The sequence below is a fragment of the Stegastes partitus genome, unplaced genomic scaffold, assembly GCF_000690725.1.
Source record: "Stegastes partitus isolate 25-593 unplaced genomic scaffold, Stegastes_partitus-1.0.2 Scaffold21, whole genome shotgun sequence".
In the NCBI taxonomy this organism is placed as follows: Eukaryota; Metazoa; Chordata; class Actinopteri; family Pomacentridae; genus Stegastes; species Stegastes partitus.
The window spans coordinates 504,503-529,330 of record NW_007577752.1 but is presented as its reverse complement, the minus strand read 5'-3'; the positions used below and the strand labels follow the sequence as shown (position 1 = coordinate 529,330).

The window sequence follows — 24,828 nt, the reverse complement described above, 5'->3', positions numbered from 1 at the left end:
AGCCAACATGAATCCCAAACTCTGTTCTGAAGCAGGTTAACTGTGCACTGTCAGTTACCACAGTGATCTAGCAGGTTAAAAGAGAGCCACCTTTGAGACACTGACAACTCTGACTTTAATCTCAACATATTTCACTGCCCCAATATTCTCTCATCATAGCACAAGCCTGTGAAGTCAGTGTGATCACACATCATTGAGGAATTTACCACACCAACAATAGGTCTTGCAGCTACAGGTCAGACAAATCCATTTGAAATGGTATTCAAGGTTGCAAACTCAAATTTTGTGAAAAACGTCTTTTATAAGGCTATACATGTGTAAAATATTAATTTTACAAGTATCTAAAGCTTTCAAATAAATGTAGTGGAATAAAAAGTATAGTAGTTCCCTTTGTACGTAGTAATGTAGTGCAGTGGAAGCATTAAACTTAACTTTTTTTGTGTATTTTATTTGGTTAATAACATTTAGCTGGTAAAGAGACAGACTTTCTCCATTAGCGGATGAATATTTGTGTGTGTGTGTGTGTATGTGTGTGTGTGTGTGTGTGTGCGCGCGCGCGCACGTGTGTGTGTGTGTGTGTAATATATCATTTTCTGTAATGCTGTAATGGAATCTGTTATGAACTATTATCTATTTGTTATCAAGTGCTCTCTTTCATAATCACCTAAGAACACATCACTAATGCTCATGTTGTTTTCCTCGGGTCCCTCTAGTCCTGTCCCTCCTCTGCTGCTGCTCACAGCATGGAGCTGGTTAAGTAAGTTATGAAAATTGTGTCACATGTAGTGCAGTTGACCTAACTGCAGTTACTGTAGTGAACCTAGCTTGCTTTCTGTTGTAAACATGTGACATTTGAGCCGAGTAGCTTGCGCAATGTCATAACATGGCCAACTAAAGCCCTGCCCATTTTGCCTCTGAATGTAGCGAGGATAAGTCAGGTTAATTCAGCACTGAAGGGAATACAAATGCACCAGCTGAACTCTAAGAGATGATGGAAAAGGGGGGGCAATTAGAGATGTTGTTCTGAGTTCTCACCAATCTTATAGTCAGTGGAAACATCAGGGAAAATGTTCAATTGGGTCGAAGAGTGGAACATCTCTTTTGCAGGCTGTGGATTCAGGAGTATTTATTATGTGGGAGCTTTGAGCTGTATTCTCGAGCGTGCCCCACAGCTGGTTGATGGTGCCTCTAAAATCTGTGGAGCATCATCTGGTTGTCTCGTGGCTGCAGCTGTGACTGTTGGGATTCCGATTGGTGAGTCACATCTACTGTACATTGCAGAGTCTTCTTAAATCCTCAAGGACTACAGTTGATGAATATCTCTACTTTACAAGATTACTTTATTTAGATTAGCATTTGTTTCTCTGACATGAGGATCATCTGATGGAGGATTTCCATAATTTTAGTCTTCTGTGCAATGAAAGTGGTATTTTGCTCTCTTACCAATTATTGCAAAAGTCTGACCCTTAACCTTGCAAATAAAGACACAAGTTTTGTTAATCAAATATTTGTTTTACAATTTTTGGAAATAAATCAAATGGCAACGGTTATATTATGATGGTAATAGGTAAATCTATGCATTATCTATTCACCGCTTAATCCTCACTAGGGTCGCGGGGACAAAGGCAGGGGACACCCTGGACAGGTCGCCACTTAAAGACAGACAAGCAAGCACACTCTAATTCACACCTACGAACAATTTAGAATCACCAATTAACCTCAACATGTTTTTGGACTGTGTGGGAGGAAGCTGGAGAACCTGGAGAGAACTCATGCTGCACGGGGGTAATAGGTAAATCAAACTTTATAATGATAACAATATGATAGATTCTGTTTGATGTAGTGTACACTATGTATGTCTGACATGTTTCCTTTTAGGTTTTCTGAGCAGTTGATGTGCCTGGCCACGTATAAATGTCAGGGATATGTTATCTCAAAACAAGTGCTGTAAATGAAACTTGTAGTAAACATTGCAGTTGGAGGGTTCACTGACTCACACAGAGTTCACGCAATAATTAGAGCAAATTCCAAAGTTCAAGTAGAAAGACAAGACAACAGAAATGGCTGGGGTCTTTCTGCGTGGAGTTTGCATGTTCCCCCCTTGCAGCGTGGGTTCTCTCTGGGTTTTCCGGCTTCCTCCCACAGTCCAAGAACATGTTGAGTTTAATTGGTGATTCTAAATTGTCTGTAGGTGCGAATGTGAGTGTGCTTGGTTGTCTGTCTCTAAATGTAGCCCTGCGATATACTGGCAACCTGTCCAGGTGTCCTCTGCCTTCGCCCTAAGTCAGCTAGGATAGACTCCAGCCCCTGAGGATTAGGCGGTGCATAGTGGATGGAAGGATATATTTTGTCTATGTGAAGAAAGCATGAAGCAGCTCCAACAGGAGGGCTATGTTGAGGAAAGGACAAACAATACATAGACGAGATAAGAATATCGTTAAATTTGATTCAAATTAAATCTATGACTAATTCACTTATTCTGCACAGTAAATGTTGCTGTAATTTATCACTTTCCCTAAAGACAGGTTTCATTGCATTGTGCCCCTCAGATCAGCTTTGTGTCAACATTTTAACCACGGCGAAGGAGGCCAGAAAACACACCCTGGGAGTTTTCCACCCAACGTTTAGCCTGCTGCAGACAGTTCGTGACTCCCTGCTGGAGAAGCTTCCAGAAGACGCCCACCTTCGGGCCTCTGGAAAGCTCTGTGTGTCCCTCACCCGGCTGTCTGATGGGAAGAACGTTCTGGTGTCAGAGTTTGCCAGCAGAGAGGAGCTAATTCAGGTAGAACACCTCTTACATTCAATAAAATACCAGAAGCTGAGGACCTGATTTCTCAGTACTTATGTTTTAACCTGCTTTGCGTAACTTTGCAGGTTCTCATGTGTAGCTGTTTTTTTCCAGTTTACTGTGGTTTCATCCCACCTTCATACCGTGGAGTGGTGAGTAAAGTTATTTTTTTATACTGCAAACTTGCTGGGGGTTTTATTGGAGTGAAGACATGTAGGTACAGTGCATCCGGAAAGTATTCACAGCGCTTCACTTTTACCACATTTTGTTATGTTACAGTCTTATTCTAAAATGGATTAAATTAATTTTTTCCCATAAAATTCTACACAAAATACACCATAATGACAACTTCAAAAAGTTTTTTTTTTTTTTTTTAATTTTTGCAAATGTATTAAAAATAAAAAATTAAGAAATCATATGTACATAAGTATTCACAGCCTTTGCCATGAAGCTCAACATTGAGCTCAGGTGCATCCTGTTGCCACTGATCATCCTTGAGATGTTTCTACAGCCTAACTGGAGTCCACCTGTGATAAATTCAGTTGATTGGACATGATTTGGAAAGGCACACCTGTCCATATAAGGTCCCACAGTTGACAGTGCATGTCAGAGCACAAAACAAGCATGAAGTCGAAAGAACTGTCTGTAGACCTCAGAGACAGGATTGTCTTGAGGTACAAATCTGTGGAAGGATGCAGAAAAATTTTGCTGCTTTGAAGGTCCCACTGAGCACAGTAGCCTCCATCATCCGTAAATGGAAGAAGTTTGGAACCACCAGGACTCTTCCTAGAGCTGGCCGGCTGTCTAAACTGAGCGATCAGGGAGAGGGGCCTTAGTCAGACAGGTGACCAAGAACCCGATGGTTACTCCGTCAGAGCTCCAGCATTCCTCTCTGGAGAGAGGAGAACCTTCCAGAAGGACAACCATCTCTGCAGCAATTCATCAATCAGGCCTCTATGGTAGAGTGGCCAGACGGAAGCCACTCCTTCGTAAAAGGCACATGGCAGCCTGCCTAAAGTTTGCCAAAATACACCTGAAGGACTCTCAGACCATGAGAAACAAAATTCTCTGGTCTGATGAGACAAAGATTGAACTCTTCAGCCTGAATGCCAAGTGTCATGTTTGGAGGAAACCAGGCACCACCAATCACCAGGCCAATACCATTCCTACAGTGAAGCATGGTGGTGGCAGCATCATGTTGTGGGACTGTTTTTCAGCAGCAGGAACTGGGAGACTAGTCAGGATTGAGGGAAAGATGAATGAAGCAATGTACAAAGACATCCTGGATGAAAACCTGTTCCAGAGCGCTCTTACCTCAGACTGGGGCAACGGTTCATCTTTCAACAAGACAACGATCCTAAGCACACATCCAAGATCTCAAAAGAGTGGCTTCAGGACAACTCTGTGAATGTCCTTGAGTGGCTCAGCCAGAGTCCAGACCTGAATCCGATTGAACATCTCTGGAGAGATCTGAAGATGGCTGTGCACCAACGCTTCCCATTCAACCTGGTGGAGCTTGAGAGGTTCTGCAAAGAGGAATGGGCAAAACTGCCCAAAGATAGGTGTGCCAAGCTTGTGGCATCATATTCAAAAAGACTTGAGGCTGTAATTGCTGCCAAAGGTGCATCAACACAATATTGGACAAAGGCTGTGAATACTTATGATTTCTTAGTTTTTTAAAAATTTTTTAATACATTTGCAAAAATCTCAGAAAAACTTTTTTCAAGTTGTCATAATGGTGTATTTTGTGTAAAATTTTGAGAGAAAAAAATGAATCTAATCCATTTTAGAATAAGGCTGTAACATAACAAAAAGTGAAGCGTTGTGAATACTTTCTGGATGCACTGTACATGTTATTTGAGGTCATGGATATTTATCTGGCTTCAAACATAGTGTTAATTAAAAAAAAATTTCCTGGTCTGGGAATTCTTAATCGAGTTGTCATCAAACAGTCCTAAAGAGACAAATACAACAAACTATAGAGGAGCAGAACTGTCTATTTCTCTAATATTATATGCTTCAATGTACCAGGAGGCCAAAAGACAAGATATTTGAATTTAGGGTTACAACCTAAGCTTGTTCCCACCTCTGAAAACTGTCTCCCTCTTGAAGACCTGCAGAAGGTATTCTGGAAAATATAGGCAATCAGTACCTAGAGTAGAATACACAGATTGAGGAGAAAGCATACTGAAAAGTTAATGAATGCACTAAACCCTCAGTAGACATATGGACTTCTGTGAGTTTTAATCCAGTTTCATTGTATAAATACTACTGATGCCTGTTACATAAAGACAGTACATGTTTTAGTATAGGGTGCTGAATTTGCTTTTTCCTGATCTTTATGCCACATACCTGTCACCTGTTCATTCCTTTCTTTCTCCTCTCAGAGCTACATGGATGGAGCCCTGAGCAACAATATGCCTCTGTTCGAGCAGCCAAACACCATCACTATGGCCCCATTCTCAGGCGAGAATGACATCTGCCCCAGAGAGGGTACATTCAACTTCTTTGAGGTCCACTATGGCAACGTTAGCATTCAGGTCAACACTGGCAATGTGCATCGTGTCTGCACGTCCTTCCTTCCTCCCACATTTGAGGTGGGTTCAGATTTCTTGGACTTTAAAAGCAGTGAAGTTTAAATATTCAACATTAAAAATTTCCACTATTCTTCAGTTTTCTGTTTGTTTGTTTTGGATAGAAGCTGGCTGAAATCTGTCACAATGGCTACAGGGATGCTCTTTGTTTCCTGAGAGAAAGAGGTGAGCTGCTCCACCTTCATCCTCCTCAATGCTACGTCTTTAATCTTCATGATTACACCAAAGTGTAACAACCAAAACATGTCAAACAACTGTCTGTTTTAGATCTTCTTCAAGCACAGTGTACTCCCCGCAGTAGAGCAGTGAAAGTAGGCAGAGCCAAATCTCTTTGTTGTGAGCTGATGAAGGAAGTGGTTCAAACAGAACAATGGAAAAGGAGGAAGATGCTGTTGAATGGACAAAACCCTCATCGGGAAGATCACAGGTGGCTGGACCATAGAGTGATAGAGGACCTCCCTGTGGAGATTAAGAGAGGTAAGTAGAGCTGCCCATTATCAGGCCGGCAGAGGCTTACAAGTTAAAGAAAGGGTCCAATGTTAGATATTATTTTATTGAAAGCAACTTTGTTCTTGCAAAAGCATTTGTTCAAACACCCAGAGACAGGACTCAAAAAAAGAAAGAGGAATGATGAACACCCTGTTCGGTGCCTCAAACATCACAAAGTCCTGGAATCACTAGAAATGTTTGTTTTAAGTTAGATATAAATAAAAGTCTTCTATGTCTGACTACAGATACAGAAACATATATAAGTCGGAAAAACTTTATAGGGAATTTGGCTGTATTAAAAAGCTCTAGATGTAAGCACAGGAGAAAAGAAAACAAGTTTTGGTTCAACTTAAGCACAGCAAGCAACAAAAAAACCCAGTAACCCACCCAGTTCTGGTTTATTGATTTCAAAGTGGTCTTCCACTATCTCTGAATGTCCTTCAGCTGTACAGTTTCCACGAAGCTCTGACCTGTGGACATACAATCAAAATCAACAGTAACCACAATAAGTACACAATGTGCTACATTCAGGGGCTACCGTTAAATCTACTCCAAAAAACTCATCTCACACTAAAATAACAGAATATAAAGTCATTTTGAGATCATTTATTGTTTCGCTTACAGCTTAATAGATTTATTTATTTTAGCCTTTTTCTTTCTTTCTTTCTTTTTTCTTTTTTTTTTAAAAAACTTTTTTATATTCTGTTTTTTATAGAGTACTAAGTGTACTAGAGCAGGATGTAATTTAACAACGATGAATTATGCCAAACACTACATGAACGGCAGGTGATGTGACACAGATAATAAGGCTGTTGTAATCTCTACATTGTGTGTGTGTGTGTGTGTGTGTGTGTATGTGTGTGTGTGTGTGTCAGTGCTGTGTGACGCATGCAGAGACAGTTATGACGGTAGCAGTTGGCGGTTCCAGCTGACAGACTTTCTTCTTGTAAAACTGTTTGTGTATCTGCTGACCCTCCTCATCCTGCCCATCGAGCTGATCCTCCTCTTCACCAAAACGTAAAGAGAAATCGCTTGTATAACTAGAAAGGAAAGGAATGATGCAAGAGAATAACAGTCACTTCATATTCATATGCGTACTGTGCTGGGAAATGAACTTGGACTAACAACTTGTTGTGTTCTGTGTTTAAAACTGCAACAGCATGATATTATCAGGCAGTGCACTGGTTTGCAAACTGTTAGCGTCGTCTGCAGAACTCTGCAGGCCGAGCATCAGAGGTGACAACCTCAACAGGTGTGTGTAACTTGGAGTTTATTAAATAAATAGTTTTTTTTATCTCAGTCATTGGTTTGCTACACTTTTGGTCACCATTATTGGCACCCTTAATATTTTGTTGTTTAACCCGTGCAATATCTTCAAACAATAATAAATAGAGAATAATTGGATATGTAGCAGATTTTTATTATCAAAGTATTGTAAAGGAATGTCCAAAGAAATTAATGAACAGTTATTACACAGTGATTTCAATGGAGAGATAATGAACTGGACGTCTTTGCAATCCGATTTCAGTTGTCTCCAAAGACTTACAATATAACTGAGATCAGGTTTAAAACAGTCCATTTTTTTCTTTTCTGCCAGTCTTGTATTCCTATGGATGTGTGCAATATTACTGTTTACAACTGCATTATTTCTAAGTTGACAAGTAGAGTATTTCCTCTATAAACTGTCAAATACATTAAAAAGACTAAATCTAAAATGGAGGCTCAAAAGTATAAACTCAGTTCAACAATACACCAGTGGGCAGTGACACAAAACTGAGTAGACCTGTGACTTTCAGCTGGTCTAATTTCATGAACATGGTTACAAAATAGCCTGCAAACACCAGAACTATTTCAATTTTAGATCATTGGGCTGTGTCTATCTGCATGTCTGCATCATGGTTCCAAAGAAGTTACATGGGAACTGAAAAATCAGGCTTGGAGTCTATAAAAGAATACAAGAAGACTTTTTTTGTGTGTGTGTGACAAAGATTCATGTTTCAATGGTCCAATAAAAACATTCAGAGTTCTAGGAGTCACTGGAAACTAAAGACTGGATGATAAACATGATCCTTACAAGTGGATGGAGACTTTTATCCATGTAGGTTGTTACTCAGAATATTTCCAAATGACTTAAATTTTTCTGAAACTACTTAAAATCTGTCCTAAATCACATAAACATGTCAAAAGTTAACAAATTTGGACATGTTTATGTGATTTAGGACAGATCATGTTTCTGTGAGTGTTTCATTTGATTATTTCATTTAACAAGCACAAACACCTGCTGTTCAGTTTAGAAGTACTGCAGTTACTGTAGGATGACGGTTTCAAATCATTTTGCTTTTTAGTGATAGTGCACAGGGGCGTACTCACTTGTGCTGTATATTGTATCTCAGGTGAATCGGAAGTAATTGTTCTTTCCAATCTAATTTAAAAGGTATCAACACCAGTGTCATTGCAATCCTTTAAATTTCTATTTTCTCCTAATTTCCATATTTATAGAAGAGTTGTTTAACTAGATTAGATTTTTCAGGGGACAGTCTATATGATGAGTGTGCCAATAATTGTGACCAGAATTGGAATTATTAATCTTTATATGAACAATGTCGTTTGCTAGTATAAATAGATAACCTCATTGCAAACCCTCTGATTTATATGATGGTCTTTTTTATTTTGCACTCTCCAGGCCATCTCCAGAGCAGCACTGCAGCAGCAGCTTCTCTGACTCAGACCTCAGGCACCAGACTTTAAAGTCAACAATCATCCCCAATTCTAATTGAAAACTATACTGGGACAACCTGGACAACCTTCTCTCCCTTATCTCAACCCATACAGTTTCACCTGCACCTGCGTGTGGCAAAGTGGCGTTAAACACAGATGGATGAGCAACCACAAGTCAGGCAGAAAAAAGACTGTTTAGAGTTGCAAATAAATAGCTTTATATGTTGCATTTACCAGCATTGGTTCAGAGGATCGTTATTTATGATCCTGTGACCAATCTCTGTGTTTGCTCTGAAGAGAAAGGATTGTATGGATTTATCTGACTCATGTGGAGTCAACGAGGCTACTTGAAAACTAAGAGAGAGGGTAACTAAAAACTTAAAGCCCTGTGATTTGCTGAAGTCTCCCATCATGGGCTAGATTTTCTAAAGCCTGATGACGAAGCTGGGGAGCAGTGCAGAACTTTCGTTTCTTCACATTAAGTTTCACATTAAGTTTCTTCATGTTAAACCCATCGTGGTGATGTCCAGAGGCAAAAAAAAAATAAATTACATTACTGTCCAAATACCACACAGTACCTCCGGCAGCTTTAGTGCATATTGGGCTCAACTTTTGACTCTTTTTTTTTTTTTTTTTTTTTTAAATTCTCATGTTGTATAAGTAAAAATAAAACCGTCAGCCTCACGCTGTATACAAATAAAGGTAAACCAATAATTTAGAAAAAGCATCATCAGGACATTTTAATTGACAAATGTTTCATAAAAATCCTTGTGAATGACATTTTCATTAACACAGAGCAGAATTCTAAAATCCCTAGAGCAAAAAAGTGATAAAGATTAAAATAAACTCCTTTTGAGTTCTGTAATTGCAATGAAAGGCTTGTCAGAGGTTCATACTGCCAGAGCTCTGACATTCATGATGAGTCTGGTTTCATCAAGTGATCACTTTGCATCGTGTTAGTTCATAGCACCATGGAAGTACAATGTTAATGCTAGCTCAGTCCTCCCTGTAAACAGAGGATCGTACAGCTTGCACTGACCAGTCAAGCCTATAAAATAACATCTGAAGGTTTGTCTACTGTCACTACAGTAGCTGTAAAAGTTTACACTTACTGCGTCACAGTGCAGTACAGTACAGTACAGTACAAAGGCAAAACAAATGGTTAAATACATGACCTTCTCCAAAGACAGTCAAGCAACATTGTCAGATCCCTGATTTCACATATTTAAAAAGACTGCCGTGAAGATGACCATACATGTTTACAAGACCACAAACAAAATAAAACATGCAGAAAGAATATTCTGCAAAATTTCTAAAAGGTCCATCTATGTGTTTATATTCCGCTCAGACACTAGTAACAAAAGAAAAATCTAAAACCTGACAAAAAGAGGTAAAGTACTGAGTTGGCTGAAGTCTGTACATGTCAACACAGAGACACTCGAGCCCTTTTCCTCATATGCTGCTGTCTTTTGGTCCACCGCTTATGTCTGGAATCTGATCTGCAAACGACTGGGTCATCCACTGTCCGTCTGGTAGCTGTCCTTCTGATGTCTGTGAAGTGGTCGCCTCCTGTGCTGCTTCTGTAGACGGAGAGCAAATGAACATAAGCGCTGCTATTGATTTAGTGATGTGATGAGTTTTTGATGGGTGTGCAGGTTCCAGGCAACGACTCAGCTTACTGCTCACAATACTCTACTTTTAGTTGGACAGATGACCATTTTTATTTGTCAAATAAATAAACACAATGCTCCAAACACAGGTGAGTAACAAACGGGACAACTTTTCTAGCCAATGTACAAATGCAAATATCTCAATTGATGAGCAGGGCCTTGGCACCGATTTTAAAAACCTAAAATTTATTTAACAGCAATTTGAATTTATACAAGTGGTGTTTGTAATTGCAGTCAACTTTACTTCCAATCCTTAAGTAGAGCTTGTCAATCGACAGAAAAACAAACAGGAACTACTTTGATATTTGATTAAATATTAAAGAAGTGGGCTAAATAAATTTAGTCATTGAAATACATTTACTGGTTCTAGCTTCTCAAATGTGACAACATGATGCTTTTTTCCACATATATTAAAGAAAACTGAAAAGGTTTTTAATTGTTTATTTGATAAAAGAAGTCATGTTTTATGAGTCTGTGGTGTCCAGTGCCATATGCTGTGGTCTGCTGGGGCAAAGATCTGGGAATGGATGAGACCAAGAGACTCAATAAACTTAGCAAAAAGGCCAGAAAAGTCCTGAGGGTGGAGATGGACAAGCTACATGCACATACAGTAGTGGAGAGGAGGATGTTGTCAAAACTCCTCTTCATCCAGGACAGCAGCTCCCACCCTATGCTTATCTATTTCCTGGCCAGAGGAGCTCTTTCAGCATGGAATAAAGACTAAATGCTCCCTAAGGTAACAGAAAGTCCTTCCTTCCCCTGACCATCCAGTTGTATAATTCTTCTGTCGATTGTTGTTTTTTTTTAATTAATTTGAAAACTAAATTTTAGATTTTTAATTTTAATCTAAGTTACTGTACAATTGTACAACAACTAACTCAATCATTTTCTTTGAAGATGATTTAAGTTATTCTATTATTAATTTATCTGTGTCACCTCTTGGTTGTTAGATTTTAGGAGAAACATTTTTTCACAGTTTTCAGAAAATCTGCACACAAATCAATTAATCAAACAATTGAAAATAATTGTCAAAAAGATGACAAAATTGTTGGTTTTAGTCCCAGTTCACACAAAACGCCTGTATTTACTTCTTGTACTAATCTGTGGATATCTGAAGGAGTTTCCACTGGACTAGTGCTTTTAACTTTCTATTAGAGTTTAGCAAGTGAAAATCTGAGATCTTTACTGCATTTTACTATTTCATATCGCTATATTAATGATACAGAAATAGCTGGCTAAAAATTAGGAGCTACTAGTACTGAATACAAAAGGTCCATGTCTGCTGCAGCCTCGCTTATGCTCAGGTGTACGGTTACCTGTGTTTTCACCAGTTGAGAATGTACAGTGACCGTTTGTCTTGCTTTCAGCCTGGCCCTCTTCAGCTCCTCTCTCTACATAGGCTCCACCATAGGCATCTTCATACCCAGGATCATACTGCTCCTCCTTTATGGCCAGCCTCTTGGCATCCTCTGCGCATGTCAAAAAGGGAAGGATAAATAAAATGCTGAACATGATCTGACCTCAATCCACAAAGCAAAGTAAAGGCAGGATTTTAATATCAAGATGTACTAAACCATACAAGCCATCAATACAAAGACTCGTATACTTTCAGTGGCTGTAAGCATTTTTAAAAGCGTTATTCTGTCAAACAGAAAACACACTAGCCGTGGCCATGCTTACCCTTAGCCAATTTAAGGTCAAAAGAGTAGTCAACCTCCTCGATCTCAGTGTTTTTCTGGACACCCTTCAGTTGATCTCTGAGCTCCCGCAGTTTGATGTAGAAGTGGACTTTATCCTGAGCACGAGGGAACTGGGCACAACGAGCGCTGGACGAAGGCATCAGGTACAGAGCCTGTTTAGAGGAAATGATTGCCCGGTCAATTCTTCAAAGATCGCATCTACAGTTGTGTTTGACAGCTATTTTTTGTTTGTTTTAAATTGGCAGCTATTTTTTTAATCTATCTGCTGTGATTTGAATATTTCTTAGACAAACATTTTAGGTCTCTTTAATTGCTCCACTGTCTTCTCACATTTTCAGTATCAACAGGGTTTTCTTGGCTCACAATGGACCTTAGGGGTTGGCAATGCCCACAGTGTTTATTCTTCTCTTACGTACTGTCTGTTCTCCATCTGCTATCCTGCACGTTCAGAAGTGTAGAAACAAAGCCAGTATTGATACTGGCCCCTTAAGTATAAATAAAATCATAGGATTTTTTTTTCTCACATACCAAAATGTCATTCTTAGGCATGATGAATGAACTGTATTATTTCATCCCCAATAAAATTCAAACTCTGAAAATAAGGGCTGGATTTCTTACCACATCACAATCAGGGATCTTGTGTGGCTGCAAACCAAATTCTAGAGTTTTTGGTTTTTTTCCAAACATCTCTCTGCAGAACATTTCATAGATGCCTGAGATGAAAGAAAAGAAAAAAACAGAAAAATATTACCTTAATTCAATCAAGCAAACAGTTTTACTCTATTTATAGCATTGTAGTAGAAGAGAACTTACATTTTCCATTAAACACTGCAATAAGAGGCTTGTATTTTTTCAACTTCTCTGTGAGAATTTTGCCTCCTTCACGCAACTCTTTGCTGTTGAGTGAAAACAAAACAAAAATGGTTACAATACAGCACTTCAGCAAAAATCCTATCTAAGAAATAAGTGCACTATCAGCCTTTCAGTCAGCTATTGTGGCTTTTCTTCAAACTTTAACACTCACATGTTGCTTTATTTTCCTGTCAGTCTATATACACACCTTGAAAGGTCTTTGCTTCCTGGTGTTGCCCTGGCCACCATGTTAGTGAAGCCCATTTTGTACTTGGCAGGCAGGGTGCTGTCATGCATGTGGTTGAGTTGCTCTTCGGTGAATCCAGAGAGAAACAGGCATTTCCCTGAAAACAAAAGGCTATCTGGTCATTCATATCTGTGGCTAACAAATTACAAAGTATTTTTCTGAAGTTAATTAAGTCACAGCATCTTAATTAATTTCAATTTATGACATGGAACATTAATTCTAGAAAATGTATTGTATGTCTTTATACACTCTCACAAAAACGGTCCACACCCTAGACACTAAAACCTTAAACAGGTCTTAAAAATGTAGTACTGGATCACATGCACACCCTTCCCATACACATTTTTGTGAATTGTGAAAAGCTAGGAATAATCTAAAGTACGGTCAGCTGCCCCGTTATTAACTATGTCTGGTCAAAACTGATGCAGTCTAATACAACAATCTTGCAATAAATCCTACCTTCAGTGAGGTTCTAATGCTTTGTTCAGGTTGCAATTTAACATACACATTTAACACAACTACATCCTCTAGAATGATCAAATATTTGAATCAACACCTCACTATCACAGTTTCAACAAAAACTGGGCAAAACAACCTTCGCAAAGTTTAGATTTATTGCAAAGAAACGTGCATTAGATTGTATTAGGTCTACTTACATGTACATCATAAATTGGAAACAACATGTATTTGACATGATTCTCCAATCACTTCCGTAGCAACGTAAACTTTTTTTTTTTTTTTTTAACTATAAGACAACCCAAAATCAATCTTGCATCATAACTTACAAAAATGATTTCCAGGACCTGGGAACCATCTTCCAATGAAAGCTGCCATCAGCCCAGGATTAATACCAATCTGAAAGCAAACAGCAGACTTTTGTCAAGTTTACGAAATCAGAATAATTTCCATTAACAGAACGCTCTATGGCTCTACAGTTAACTAGCTGAGAAGGGAATCTTACAATGACATAATCCAGGTTGTAGTCCAGCAGGTCTGGTAGAGTCTTCTTCATGACCTCCTCCTCTGACATTCCCTTGAAACGATCTACTTTCCTCTTTACTTTCTTGAAGGTCTCATCAATCTTTTCCTGTTTGCCATCACCCTGAGGTTCAGTGGCCTTCTTAGGCTTTGGACCTGGTTTTGCTTTAGGTGCTTTTGGGTCCTTAGGTGGCTTTGGTGCCTTGGGTGCCTTGGGGACTTTTGGCGGTTTGGGTGCCTTTGGTTCCTTGGGTTGAGCTTGTCTGCCTCTCTTTTTGGCCGGGGCTAAAAGAAAAATTAGGAAAGGTGATATCATAAGAAAGAACTTTTTGCACCTTCACTGGGGAAAATCACTCCACGTTTACACTTAGTTAAACTGACGGACCCTTGGTATATGATGTAATGCTTTACTATTACTTTGTTGAGTATATCAACTTCATAAATTAAACTCCCATGCAAATAACATTATTACTCAAAATAGTTATAAAATGCCAAACATTTTGGAAAGCCTTTCCTGATTTACACAAAGCTTATCTCCAAAAGCTTACTTACTTGAAAGTAAAGCATGCTAACATCATGAAGCATGTCAAAATTTTGATTAAGTTATGCAGACCTACTGTTAACACACTGAGTTAACAAAGTCCGAAAAACAAAATGAGAATATTATATTCAAAAGCCATCACAGTACGTTTTGCCAAGTTGGTAGGTTCCTGCTGATCCATCATGGATTCTGGATTCGCCACGTGTGCCATGGCTGCCTCTCCAGGCTGATTCTCTGGGTAGTGAAACTGATGGTTGTGGTTGAAATTTGAATATTGGGCCTGGAGAGCTTGAAACTGCTGGGCAGACTGAACCCTGTGGTGGAAGAATAATTTGAAAAAAACAGGGCTAAGTATTAATTTTTTAACATGTAAAACAGCAGTAGGATGTGTTGTGGAATTAAAGTTGGGTTACACCAGTGTGTTGTGCAAATTATGTCCTTTTTTTGTTTTTTTAAAACCATTTACTGTATGTGATTGGTGATGTATTATTTGGTCATACATTAATAAATGCAACTGATTCCTTTATCCTAGGATTGTTAAGAATCAATTTATCTTTCCTTAAGGGAAGCTTAAATTATAAGAATTCAATTACACAGGCACAGTTGCTTGGTTTAAATCATTTTAGAGAGGTGCTAGTGGACCTTCATGTCAATCAGGATAAACTAAATATTAGAACCATGAGTAGTCTTTAGCATAGCACAATAAAATTTAACACTCCCCAAATGTATACCCTAGAAAATTACTATTTATTTTAAAACAGTAACTTTAAAAAACTATTTCAACAAAGACTGAGCATTATAAGCTTAATAAAGATGGAATATATTTCAGGTTTGTTGTATAAGTCTACATCACTCTATAGGAGATAGGACTAATAAACTGGCAAATGAGTGTATATTACTTCTAAAAGATTTGAGTCTGTGTACATCTCTGAATTAAAAAGGAGACGACGCAGCTCACCCCATCATAAACACTGTATGGAAAAGTTGCACTGTTAGTTCTTAGTCAAATGGTTAGTGAATAAAAGCTTCACACATTATTAAAGTAAGAGATCAGAATCATTCCACAAACAAGATATTTTCCCTGTATTAAACCACATCATAAAACCATTGAGCTACAACAAGGCAAAATAAACGGCACTGTTGATCATCATTCATGGTGTACATTTCAAATGGCGTTATATGAAAACAATGGTGGGGAAAAGAAAAAAAAAAGTCAAAAGGCAACCGAGTGCACATGCTTTCATCTCATTTCATCACACTTTGCCATTCAGAGGTTTTCCAATATAAACTGACTCCTGTTTGGCCACATTGTGGTGAGGAGGGACACTCACCACTGATGAAGATACTCCGGGGAGACAACAGGCAGTGATCCATTCAGCTTTTCTTCCATCTTTTGGGTGGTTTGACTTTATTAAATAAATTCATATGCATGTTGAGGATACATAGCTAGGTGATGTACATAGGGTTTAGCATTTAAGAGCCTGACAGTGAATGAAATGTCTGTGAACGCATGTGCCAGCGAGTATAGTCAAACTGTGGAGATGCAACAAAATACAAACCATAACGTAAACAATACCAACAAAGGATAATGTGGTAATGACACACTAATGAAAATAAGTTAAATTAAGCCCATTCTGAGCCAATGATATGAAAGCATTATAACAGTATATATCCTTAACATCGTTTTTCTGCGACTACATGCATACACCGACTATCATGTTTCTCCCTCTTTCATGGCTATGCTAACTAACAAGCTAACTCGAAAGCAAATAGTTCAAATTTTGCGATTTCAAAACAGGTTTTACATATCCTACTAGCAGGTGAAGGTACAAATTTAAGGCTATCTCAATTCAGATAGGGACATTTCGTGTAATGAAGGTATTGTTGACAGGTATTCAGGAACACTGCCACAAGTGCAGCTAATGTTAGCCGACACATAGCTGCTCAGCTAACTTAGCATGGATGAATGGTTTCGCTTCCACTGAGACTTTTTCCCACAGAAACTGTACACAATTTACCGGAAATTATAAACTTAGACATACCTGTTATGGACAAAGGTTGAATTCGTTTCCTCAGTGAATATAGCGGTTATTTTTCCATTTACCCCGCACTTCTATTCACAACATTTGAGGTGCTACACAGGCAACAAAGACATGACAACCATACCGCTCAACTTTGACATCGGAGGAGCTCAAGTCTTAAAAATAGGGGTGAATATGAAAACTATCTTTGATTGAACTCAATAGCAATTACTACAAGGAGCCTATTTTCGACCATTGCATATTTACACTATCTTATACAACAAAAACGTTGAAAAATGTTGCTTAAAATGTACACATACTACATAATCGTAAATTTAAAAAAACGACATACCCCTATTTTAGCAATGGTATGAGCAGCTTGGCTTTTAAACTCTGAGGTTTCTCTCTATTGGCTGGGGTGTTTAGCGTGTCTAAGTTTGCAGTTCGCTGCAATGTCAGTATTTAATTTGTTATTTTATCCACTGTTCCTCGAAAAAATATAGCTGTTACCATAAAAAAAAGCATGAAATATTAAAAGAAAAAAATAGAGAGAAAAAAGGAAATAATAACAGCTTGGTTTCATTATTTCAGCACTCTACTGGGGCATCTTACACGGCTTCGTGGTTCAAAGGGGGAATTTTAATCCATCTGAGTTTCTTCGTTCATTATTACATACATGTTACAAACAGGAGGCTGAGCAAATTCTGCCAATACAACCTAGTAAGACATCTTTGTTTTTTTATGGTTTTGCCTTTCAGCAGAAAATAATGAGTATTTAGCATTTGCAAAGAGGTTTACAAATGTGTCATGTGTAACCCGGATGAAAATCTGTTATTGAATTCCGTCAGGTTTTCATAGGAGTGTTTAACAAAAAGTTAATGCCCGTGTTTGTGTGTTTTTTGTGTTCCAGGTTGTACTGTATATTATTACTCAAACAATCAAAGAATAAACAGGTCAGCTTTAGAAGAGATTTATTAACTCTGTACTTACAGATTAGAAATTCCAGAGTACAATAATCTATTTATACAACAGATAAATCATAAAATACCATTCTATCAAAATACAAAATAAGTCACTGGAAACACGTACCATACAAAAAAAAAATGGAATAAATAGTGATTAAAAAAATAACACCAAAAACATGCACAGGCGGAGTGTCAAAAAACAAAACTGTTGTGGGGACTTTCTCTCTTGTGCGTCACATTGGAACATCAGGAACAGCACAGCCCCTCTTCTCCTGTGGTGTCGTTTCTTATCCTCACTGATTTATCTTGCTACTAGTTCAGCTGATATTTGGTATGTGTTGAGCAAACATCACCAGCTGCAGTGGTTCTACGCCATGTTGACGGCTGACTGGCCGATGATGTCCATTTCTGCAAGATACCACAATATGGATGGATTATGCTCCTAAAAGACTGGCAGAAGCATTTATAAGTTATTAGCTAATACCGGTATGGTTCAGCAAGGTATTTATTTCCAAGAAAAAAACAAAACATTTTTAAGACAGTAGCAATATTTTGTGTAGCAAAAATGACAATCAATATTCAAAGCATGCCATGTTTTTTGGGGATTCACAGATCTATTTATATGTCAGTTACTGCCACAGGCTCAGCTCATGTCGGTACGATAAATAAAAATCCACTGAGACGTCAATCTTTCTTTAAAGTCCCCCTCCAGTGAAAATACAGCTTTTTACCTTGTTAACATGTCCATATGGTGTTTTTTTATATGTCAAAATAATATGCTAACGCCACGAATGAATATGAGTTTTTAGGGATTAAATCAATGACCAGAGAGGGGCTTTAAATACACGATCAGTCAGTAGTTGGAGTAATTTTTTTTAAAGATACTTTTTATACACCAAATACAGCAAATTGTCCCATTTTATCTATCCATCCATTATCTATACACCGCTTAATCCTCATGAGGGTCGTGGGAGGGCTGGACTCAGGGTGAAGGGAGGGGACACCCTGGACAGGTCACCAGTCTATCACAGGGCCACACTTAGAGACAGACAACCAAGCACACTCGCACTCACACCTACGGACAATTTAGAATCACCAATTAATCTCAACATGTTTTTGGACTGTGTGGGAGGAAGCTGGAGAACTCAGAGAGAACCCACGATGCACGGGGAGAACATGCAAGGTCCACGCAGAAGGATCCCAGGTGTCCTAACCGGGACGCGAACCAGGGATTTTCTAGCTGTGAGGCGACAGCGCTAACCACTGATCCACCTTGCAGCCCCATTTTATCTAGTTCCAGCTAAATTTATTTAAGAGCGACACAATCACAACAATACCTGAGTGCTACAGCTGACAGGCCTCCTTTTCTCTTCTCCTCGGTCTCTTTTAGTTGGAGAAGTTGCTGCTTTGCCTCATGTTATCATGCGGCCCACTACAGCTTTCATATTCTGGATCCACCTGCTCTTCTTTGATTGCAAGCCTCTTTGCATCCTCTGCAGAACAAAACCATCAACAGTGAGATAGAGTTTCATCCAAGACAAAAGATGTCTGTAAAATAATGACAAAGGGGTGTACCCTGTGCATGTTTCAGAAAATTCCAATACGCATGTCTAGCTTTCTGTTAAATTCAGCAGCAAAAGGAACAGCAATCTAACACCTGATGTTTCAGGTATGTGAGGCTGACAGACATAGTGGTTGTTACCTTTAGCTAGCTGTAGGTCGAAAGAGTACTGCGTCTCGACCACCTCGTGGCCGGGTGCCAGGCCTTTCATCTGGTCTCGCAGTTCCTTCAGCTTGATGTAGAAATGTACTTTATCTTGAGCACGGGGAAACTGGGCACAGCGGGGGCTTGATGATGGCATTAAGTAGCACACCTAAGAGAAAGGAAGCAAGCTATGAGAAGTCGAGTTGTACTGTGGAGCATAATGCAAGAGACATCAAGTTCCTGTTTCGACATACTGTTTCAGTTTCTGGGATTTTGTAGGGCTGTAGACCAAACTCGAGGTTCTTGGCCTTCACACCAAAGATTTCTTTGCAAAAGATTTCATAAATTCCTGCAAAAGTTACAAAAACAAACCCAGAAGAAAACATGTTAATACACTGATAAACTTAACGAGTGGGTTTTTACAATAAGCCATCGAAAAAACAGAAATGAACAAAACAAAGCACTTTCAATGTTTGAATAATTTTACCTTTTCCATTAAAAGCTGCTATTAAAGGCTTGTATTTCTGCAGCTTGTCAAGTAATTGCCGACCTCCTTCACGAATCTCCTTACTGGAACATAACAGATATTTAAGAAAGGAAATTACAGAAAGCAAATATTTTTCAAGGGACACACTGGATTGCAATTATTTTCAAGTAAATGTCTGATCCGTATATTAAAGTAAAACTATTTTACTGGTATATCGATTTTTTTCCCAGTCTCAGAGAGGGACATTTGCAGTAGCAGCCTAATTATTGTGTGCATGAATGTGATCACATAACTACATGTAGAACGCTAATTATTAAAGTAGCTACCAAAACCATGTTGCACGTCGAGTCTGCATGCCTATGAGTTAATACGACACCACGTAGTTCAGACTTGTACCATGCTAAAAGTGATACAGGAATGAGAACAAGGGCGATCTAGTAAGTTTGCCCTTTTCTGAAAAGGTACCAGCGTTCTCATTCAGACATCAGACATTTCCTTTCTATAAACTATATAAACTTAATTGGAGTGAGTTTTTTCCTACCTGGAGAGGTCCTTGCTGCCAGGCGTGGTTCTTTCTACCATGTTGGTGAAGCCAATGCTGTACTTCTCTGGCAGGCTCTCGTCGTGCATGTAGTTTAGCTGCTCATCAGTTAGACCAGCCAAAAACAGACATTTCCCTGGAAAGAAAAGAAGAGTTGAAGAACAAATTGGCCAAGTGGCTATCAAGCAAATAAAGAAACAAAATACATTTCACAACATTGGACTCAAACTATTTTTTCCCTGTTGGTTACGAATAATATTTTTTAGTTATCGTAGCTGTTCTGCTGAATCTACACAGTTATAGCAGCGCACACAGCAGGACTCTGTGAAAGTTTGTTTTCCAACACAATTTAGTGAACTGATGAACATAAGAGGTTTTGGCAGGCAGTAGGTCTTTGGAGCAACAAAGTAAAAAATATTTTCACTGTTAAACAATGTGCTGCGCTGATACTGGAGTTCCTGAAGATAGGACACAACCAATGGCAGCACCAGTATCAGTCTGTTTGGCTGCCTCACCACCTCAACAATAAACACTGAACAAAACACAAATACTATGATTATATGTGTAAAAGATGTTTTGAATGTAAGAAAACAGAGAAAAGAATTAAAAAGTCTCTGTGGCACAGAAATAATGTGAAAACTACTAGTCGTAAGCAACTAGTGGAAAAAACCTCTCATTGTGAAAAACCTGGTAAAACCCAAACCTCTACCAAAAGAAGCATTCTTCATTTTTGTATTGACTCTTTAAATGTTAAGCATTCCCATGACTGAGCCCTTAAAAAACTTTAAGAGGTTAAACACTGTACAGCTGTGTTGTTTATTCTGTGCATTCTTTTGTCTGTTTGTTCCACCAAATTGCTAAAACTATCATGATTTGTGCGCAGAGTGAAATATTCAAACCCAAGACACCATTTTTATGGTTGCACCAATAATCAAATTGAAAGTTACAACCTTTAGCTGAATTATATCATTACACTGGCATCTGTGGATCCTTTTGGATCTCTTAGAACAAATCTCAGCTGCAGCACAACAAGCTTCTGTAATGATGGAGCAAATAAAAGTGAATACTGTCATGTATTCCCTGTAGTCAGTAATGAAATTGGATTTCAACATACAGAAATGGTTTCCTGGGTTTGGGTAATGGTGTCCTTTGAAGGCTGACAATAGTCCTGGGTTAATTCCAATCTGAGGAGAAACATGAAGGGGTTACCATGGCAACAGACCTGAAAACTGCAGTTTTTTGTGACTCAAACCTAAACCATAATTGGAACCAAAGAAAACCAATCCACTACTTATACAAAAGAAGAAATACAGAGAATTCTTAATAGAACCCCAGAAAATAACTCACTATCAAAATGTCAAGATTGTAGGTAATAACGTCTGGCAGGGTTTTGGCCATGACTTCAGCCACCGTCATGCCGTTGAAGCGGTTCAGAGCCCTCTTGGCTTTTTTGGCAGCCTCAACCTCATTCTCCTCCTCCTGTGCCTCACCGTCCTCCGCCTGCTGCTTCGGAGGCCGGCCTCTTTTCTTCTTCACTGGTGTCACAACTAAAACAGAGAGGAATAACTTATTAAGGTATGGCAGTGAATACAAGATAAACTGCCAGACGAAGTATTTAGCAAGTGTTCCCATGCAGCATGTGCAAACTTAAATGTGGCAAACAAAAAAGTAACACATTTAAGTACAGTAGTTATGGTTAAAAACATCTTGTGGGAGAATTTCTGTAATCAATAAGCTCTTCCATTACCTTGAGGTGGAGCAGCAGGCTGAAGTTGGTGCTGAATACTTGGCTCCTGCTGCTGTACTGTATGTTGATGCTGAGAGTGGTGCAGGGCGGCAGTGTACTGCTGCTGCTGTTGCTGCTCCCTGACGTTCTGCTGGCAGGTCTGCTCCTGGTAGTGGTATGAGGGTGGAGGGTAGTTCTGGTAAAAATTTTCCTGGTAAAGAGGTGGATCCCGGTGGACAGACAGCTCCGTCATGACAGGCTCTTCTATGGGACCTTCTGTGTAACGGCCCATGTTGTGATACGGCATCACATGCTGTGCCTCGGGGTGCTGCTGGCTGGACTGGTACCTTGAAAAGAGGATGAAGTACAGGGTTAAAGGAGAGATGTGCAAACATAAGGAAACAAAATAGAACTTGGGCACAGCAAAAGAAGAAGAAGAAAAAAAAAGCCAAATTATGTCTGGTGTTCAATGGGGTGTGTGAGAAAGGGGTGAGGGAAACTTACACACAACTACACAAGACACAATACCTAAAAACAGACATGCGCTGATGTACACCATTTTATATGCTCTGCATTTCATAGACTGCATTTCAAAGGATTTAAGTCAGGCTCCCAAATTATTTCCTTTATGCTTTGTTTGAGATATTTCATTAGTTTTGTGCACATAACCTACAACACTTAGTTATAACACTTGCAAATTGGTCTTTTAATGCATAGCTAAGGATGGAATGAAGATATACAAACAATTAATTGGTTTGCACTGTGACTGTGCAAATGCAATGTGAATTTTATTTTACAGTAACAGCTGCCAAATTGTCTAAAAGCTACTGTATATGTATTTATAAAGCCTGAAGCAAATAACGCTGTAATTACTGCAGGTTAATGTACTGACATGTCAAAACAGCTTTTAAAATGTTGTCAAACCAGCTACATGGTAAGATATAATGATAATCCTGAGGTAGGATATTAGTTCAACATTATCACTCTACATTTTAATAGATTTTGATCGATGATTTATTATCCTCATCACGTGCTACCATTCTAAATATCAAGTGTACAGATGTGTATGATGTTGTGTGTCAGATGATGTTTATTTTCCTCCATCATGCATGAAAATGAGGACGTCGAGGAGATAACATGAGAAGTTCCCAAAAACCTCCCTCCACCTCCGACACCAACTCACCACTGCTGAAAATAATCCGTAGGAACCGTCAAAGATGTAAACTGGTTTTCTTCCATCTTAACTGTTGACTTATTTGAATATATTAACGTTCATTCTGATGCCAAATGTATTAATGCACACTGGGGATACACAGCAAGCCGTGTCAATATTAGAGCACACACAGTACAGCGCTGGCACAAAGACGGATGGACGCCGCTACAGGAAGCCTGAGCTAACAGTAAGCTAACAACATCACTGAGTTCTACAGCTGCTGTGAAAACGCAATAGACCTCCAAATTAACGACACGTCAAGGTTTATGAATAAAGTAACATACCTGTCATACATTTTTCTTTAGTTTTCAAATAAGAAATCGGGGGGCTGGGAAACCTCCCAAAACAAAGACCATTTAAACGCTCAGTTTTTCGTTTTAATCTGCTTGACTAAAGAGTTACCGCCGCCATGTGGTCGTGAGGTGTAACTGCACTCATTAATATTTTGAATGCTTGGCCACAATCAACAGCTGTCGTTTTATGTGTAAAAGCGACAATAATTAAGCAAAACAGTGCAGATTATTTGGCAATAAAACACTGAGCAATACCGTGTTTAAATGACGTCTGGCATACAGACTATACGAAGTCGACTAGATGGAGCCAGAGGTCTTGTCAATGGCTGCATCAACACGATTTTATACTGTAGAAGAAGTAGCAGCCAAAGATGGAGTGATTTCGTAACACTTATCACTCCACAGTAAAATCAGAGCCTATGAAAAAATGTCAACATAAATGGGGAAAAATCTATCTCTGAGCCCTTCAGATCACGAATGTTATACTTTAGATGATGTGTGCGGTTAGATTATACTTCCCTAGCGTACCTACCAGAACCTGATAGTTAAATATACATTTGAAAGGCGTATTTTCACACCCTGTATGCAACATTGCTTCTGTTAGATGTAGCCTACGTAACCAAACAGCCTCAATATTGGGGGATAAGAGTTTGTTTTTTTTCCATTCAAGCTTAAAAATTAACAAATAAATTTACCAGCATACAGGCGACAAATACAAATAGAAGGAATCTCAACTTTGGTGGGATTCATAAAACACAGGCAGAGTGAGACCTCCTACCATTACACCGTGTCTGTGTTCTGTGGTGTTAGCTAAACAGCATGACCTGCCTGTGTCCCAATGACAGACTCTTCGGTTTGAGGTGGTTTACTGATTTCTCAGTGAAATAAACGAGGTAAGGTTTTATAAGTTTCACGTCAGGTCAGTTTATGTACGGTTCTGTGTGAATAGTTTCTTTCTTACAGTCCTTTAACCCTACAGCTGCTATATGAGGGCTCACCGCTGTAGCCTCACACAGCACACGTTGAACATGTCTGCATACCTGTTGGGCATATTTGATGTGAAAGTGGTCAACTTGTCATGCTAATGTCTGCTAAAAACTGACTATGATTAAATTGTGTTGTTCAGTTTATATTCATCTACAGCTGACTGTCTGTATATCAAGTAGTTAAAGCATGCAAATACACAGAACTATATGTCTGCATGTGTAACAAAAGTGTCTTAGTGAAACTTTATCATTACTTCTTACAGATTAATTGTGGTTAGAACGTGTCTGCAGTTGACAATATAATCAGGCCTGAC

At 38.8% G+C, this 24,828-nt stretch overlaps 4 protein-coding genes across 8 annotated transcripts in view; 2 read left to right on the top strand and 2 right to left on the bottom strand.

Moving 5' to 3' along the window:
• Positions 1-964: 964 nt before the first annotated feature.
• LOC103366433 (patatin-like phospholipase domain-containing protein 2) lies at positions 965-9,159 on the top strand. Of its 3 annotated transcripts, none has more exons than XM_008294166.1 (9): positions 965-1,254; positions 2,550-2,782; positions 2,875-2,940; positions 5,176-5,385; positions 5,490-5,547; positions 5,650-5,859; positions 6,747-6,888; positions 7,031-7,123; positions 8,555-9,159. In XM_008294166.1, exons 1-9 carry the CDS (start codon positions 1,068-1,070, stop codon positions 8,646-8,648), a joined length of 1,293 nt encoding a protein of 430 aa, XP_008292388.1. In that variant the 5' UTR covers positions 965-1,067; the 3' UTR covers positions 8,649-9,159. The 3 variants fall into 3 exon arrangements, with proteins under 3 accessions (XP_008292388.1, XP_008292384.1, XP_008292396.1); XM_008294162.1 differs by having other exon boundaries at positions 5,487-5,547; XM_008294174.1 differs by lacking the exon at positions 7,031-7,123 and having other exon boundaries at positions 5,487-5,547.
• A 144-nt stretch (positions 9,160-9,303) lies between these two features.
• Positions 9,304-16,764, bottom strand: LOC103366448 (G/T mismatch-specific thymine DNA glycosylase-like). 2 transcript variants are annotated; one of them, XM_008294187.1, is made up of 11 exons: positions 16,620-16,764; positions 15,909-15,983; positions 14,725-14,891; positions 14,020-14,321; positions 13,844-13,913; positions 13,020-13,155; positions 12,773-12,855; positions 12,578-12,672; positions 11,940-12,111; positions 11,576-11,728; positions 9,304-10,169 (listed from the first exon to the last, which is right to left on the bottom strand). In XM_008294187.1, exons 2-11 carry the CDS (start codon positions 15,965-15,967, stop codon positions 10,042-10,044), a joined length of 1,365 nt encoding a protein of 454 aa, XP_008292409.1. In that variant the 5' UTR covers positions 15,968-15,983; positions 16,620-16,764; the 3' UTR covers positions 9,304-10,041. The 2 variants fall into 2 exon arrangements, with proteins under 2 accessions (XP_008292409.1, XP_008292415.1); XM_008294193.1 differs by lacking the exon at positions 15,909-15,983.
• A 788-nt stretch (positions 16,765-17,552) lies between these two features.
• Positions 17,553-23,608, bottom strand: tdg.2 (thymine DNA glycosylase, tandem duplicate 2). 2 transcript variants are annotated; one of them, XM_008294151.1, is made up of 10 exons: positions 23,520-23,608; positions 22,044-22,369; positions 21,644-21,843; positions 21,411-21,480; positions 20,297-20,432; positions 19,756-19,838; positions 19,523-19,617; positions 19,266-19,437; positions 18,901-19,056; positions 17,553-17,971 (listed from the first exon to the last, which is right to left on the bottom strand). In XM_008294151.1, exons 1-9 carry the CDS (start codon positions 23,528-23,530, stop codon positions 18,950-18,952), a joined length of 1,200 nt encoding a protein of 399 aa, XP_008292373.1. In that variant the 5' UTR covers positions 23,531-23,608; the 3' UTR covers positions 17,553-17,971; positions 18,901-18,949. The 2 variants fall into 2 exon arrangements, with proteins under 2 accessions (XP_008292373.1, XP_008292365.1); XM_008294143.1 differs by lacking the exon at positions 23,520-23,608 and adding an exon at positions 23,206-23,506.
• A 703-nt stretch (positions 23,609-24,311) lies between these two features.
• The window catches only part of uqcc6 (ubiquinol-cytochrome c reductase complex assembly factor 6), a 2,456-nt gene continuing 1,939 nt past the window's right edge, over positions 24,312-24,828 (top strand). Inside the window, exon 1 of the mRNA XM_008294131.1 lies at positions 24,312-24,421. The gene's annotated coding sequence lies outside the window, so the exon portion shown is untranslated. The remainder of the gene's footprint in view (positions 24,422-24,828) is intronic.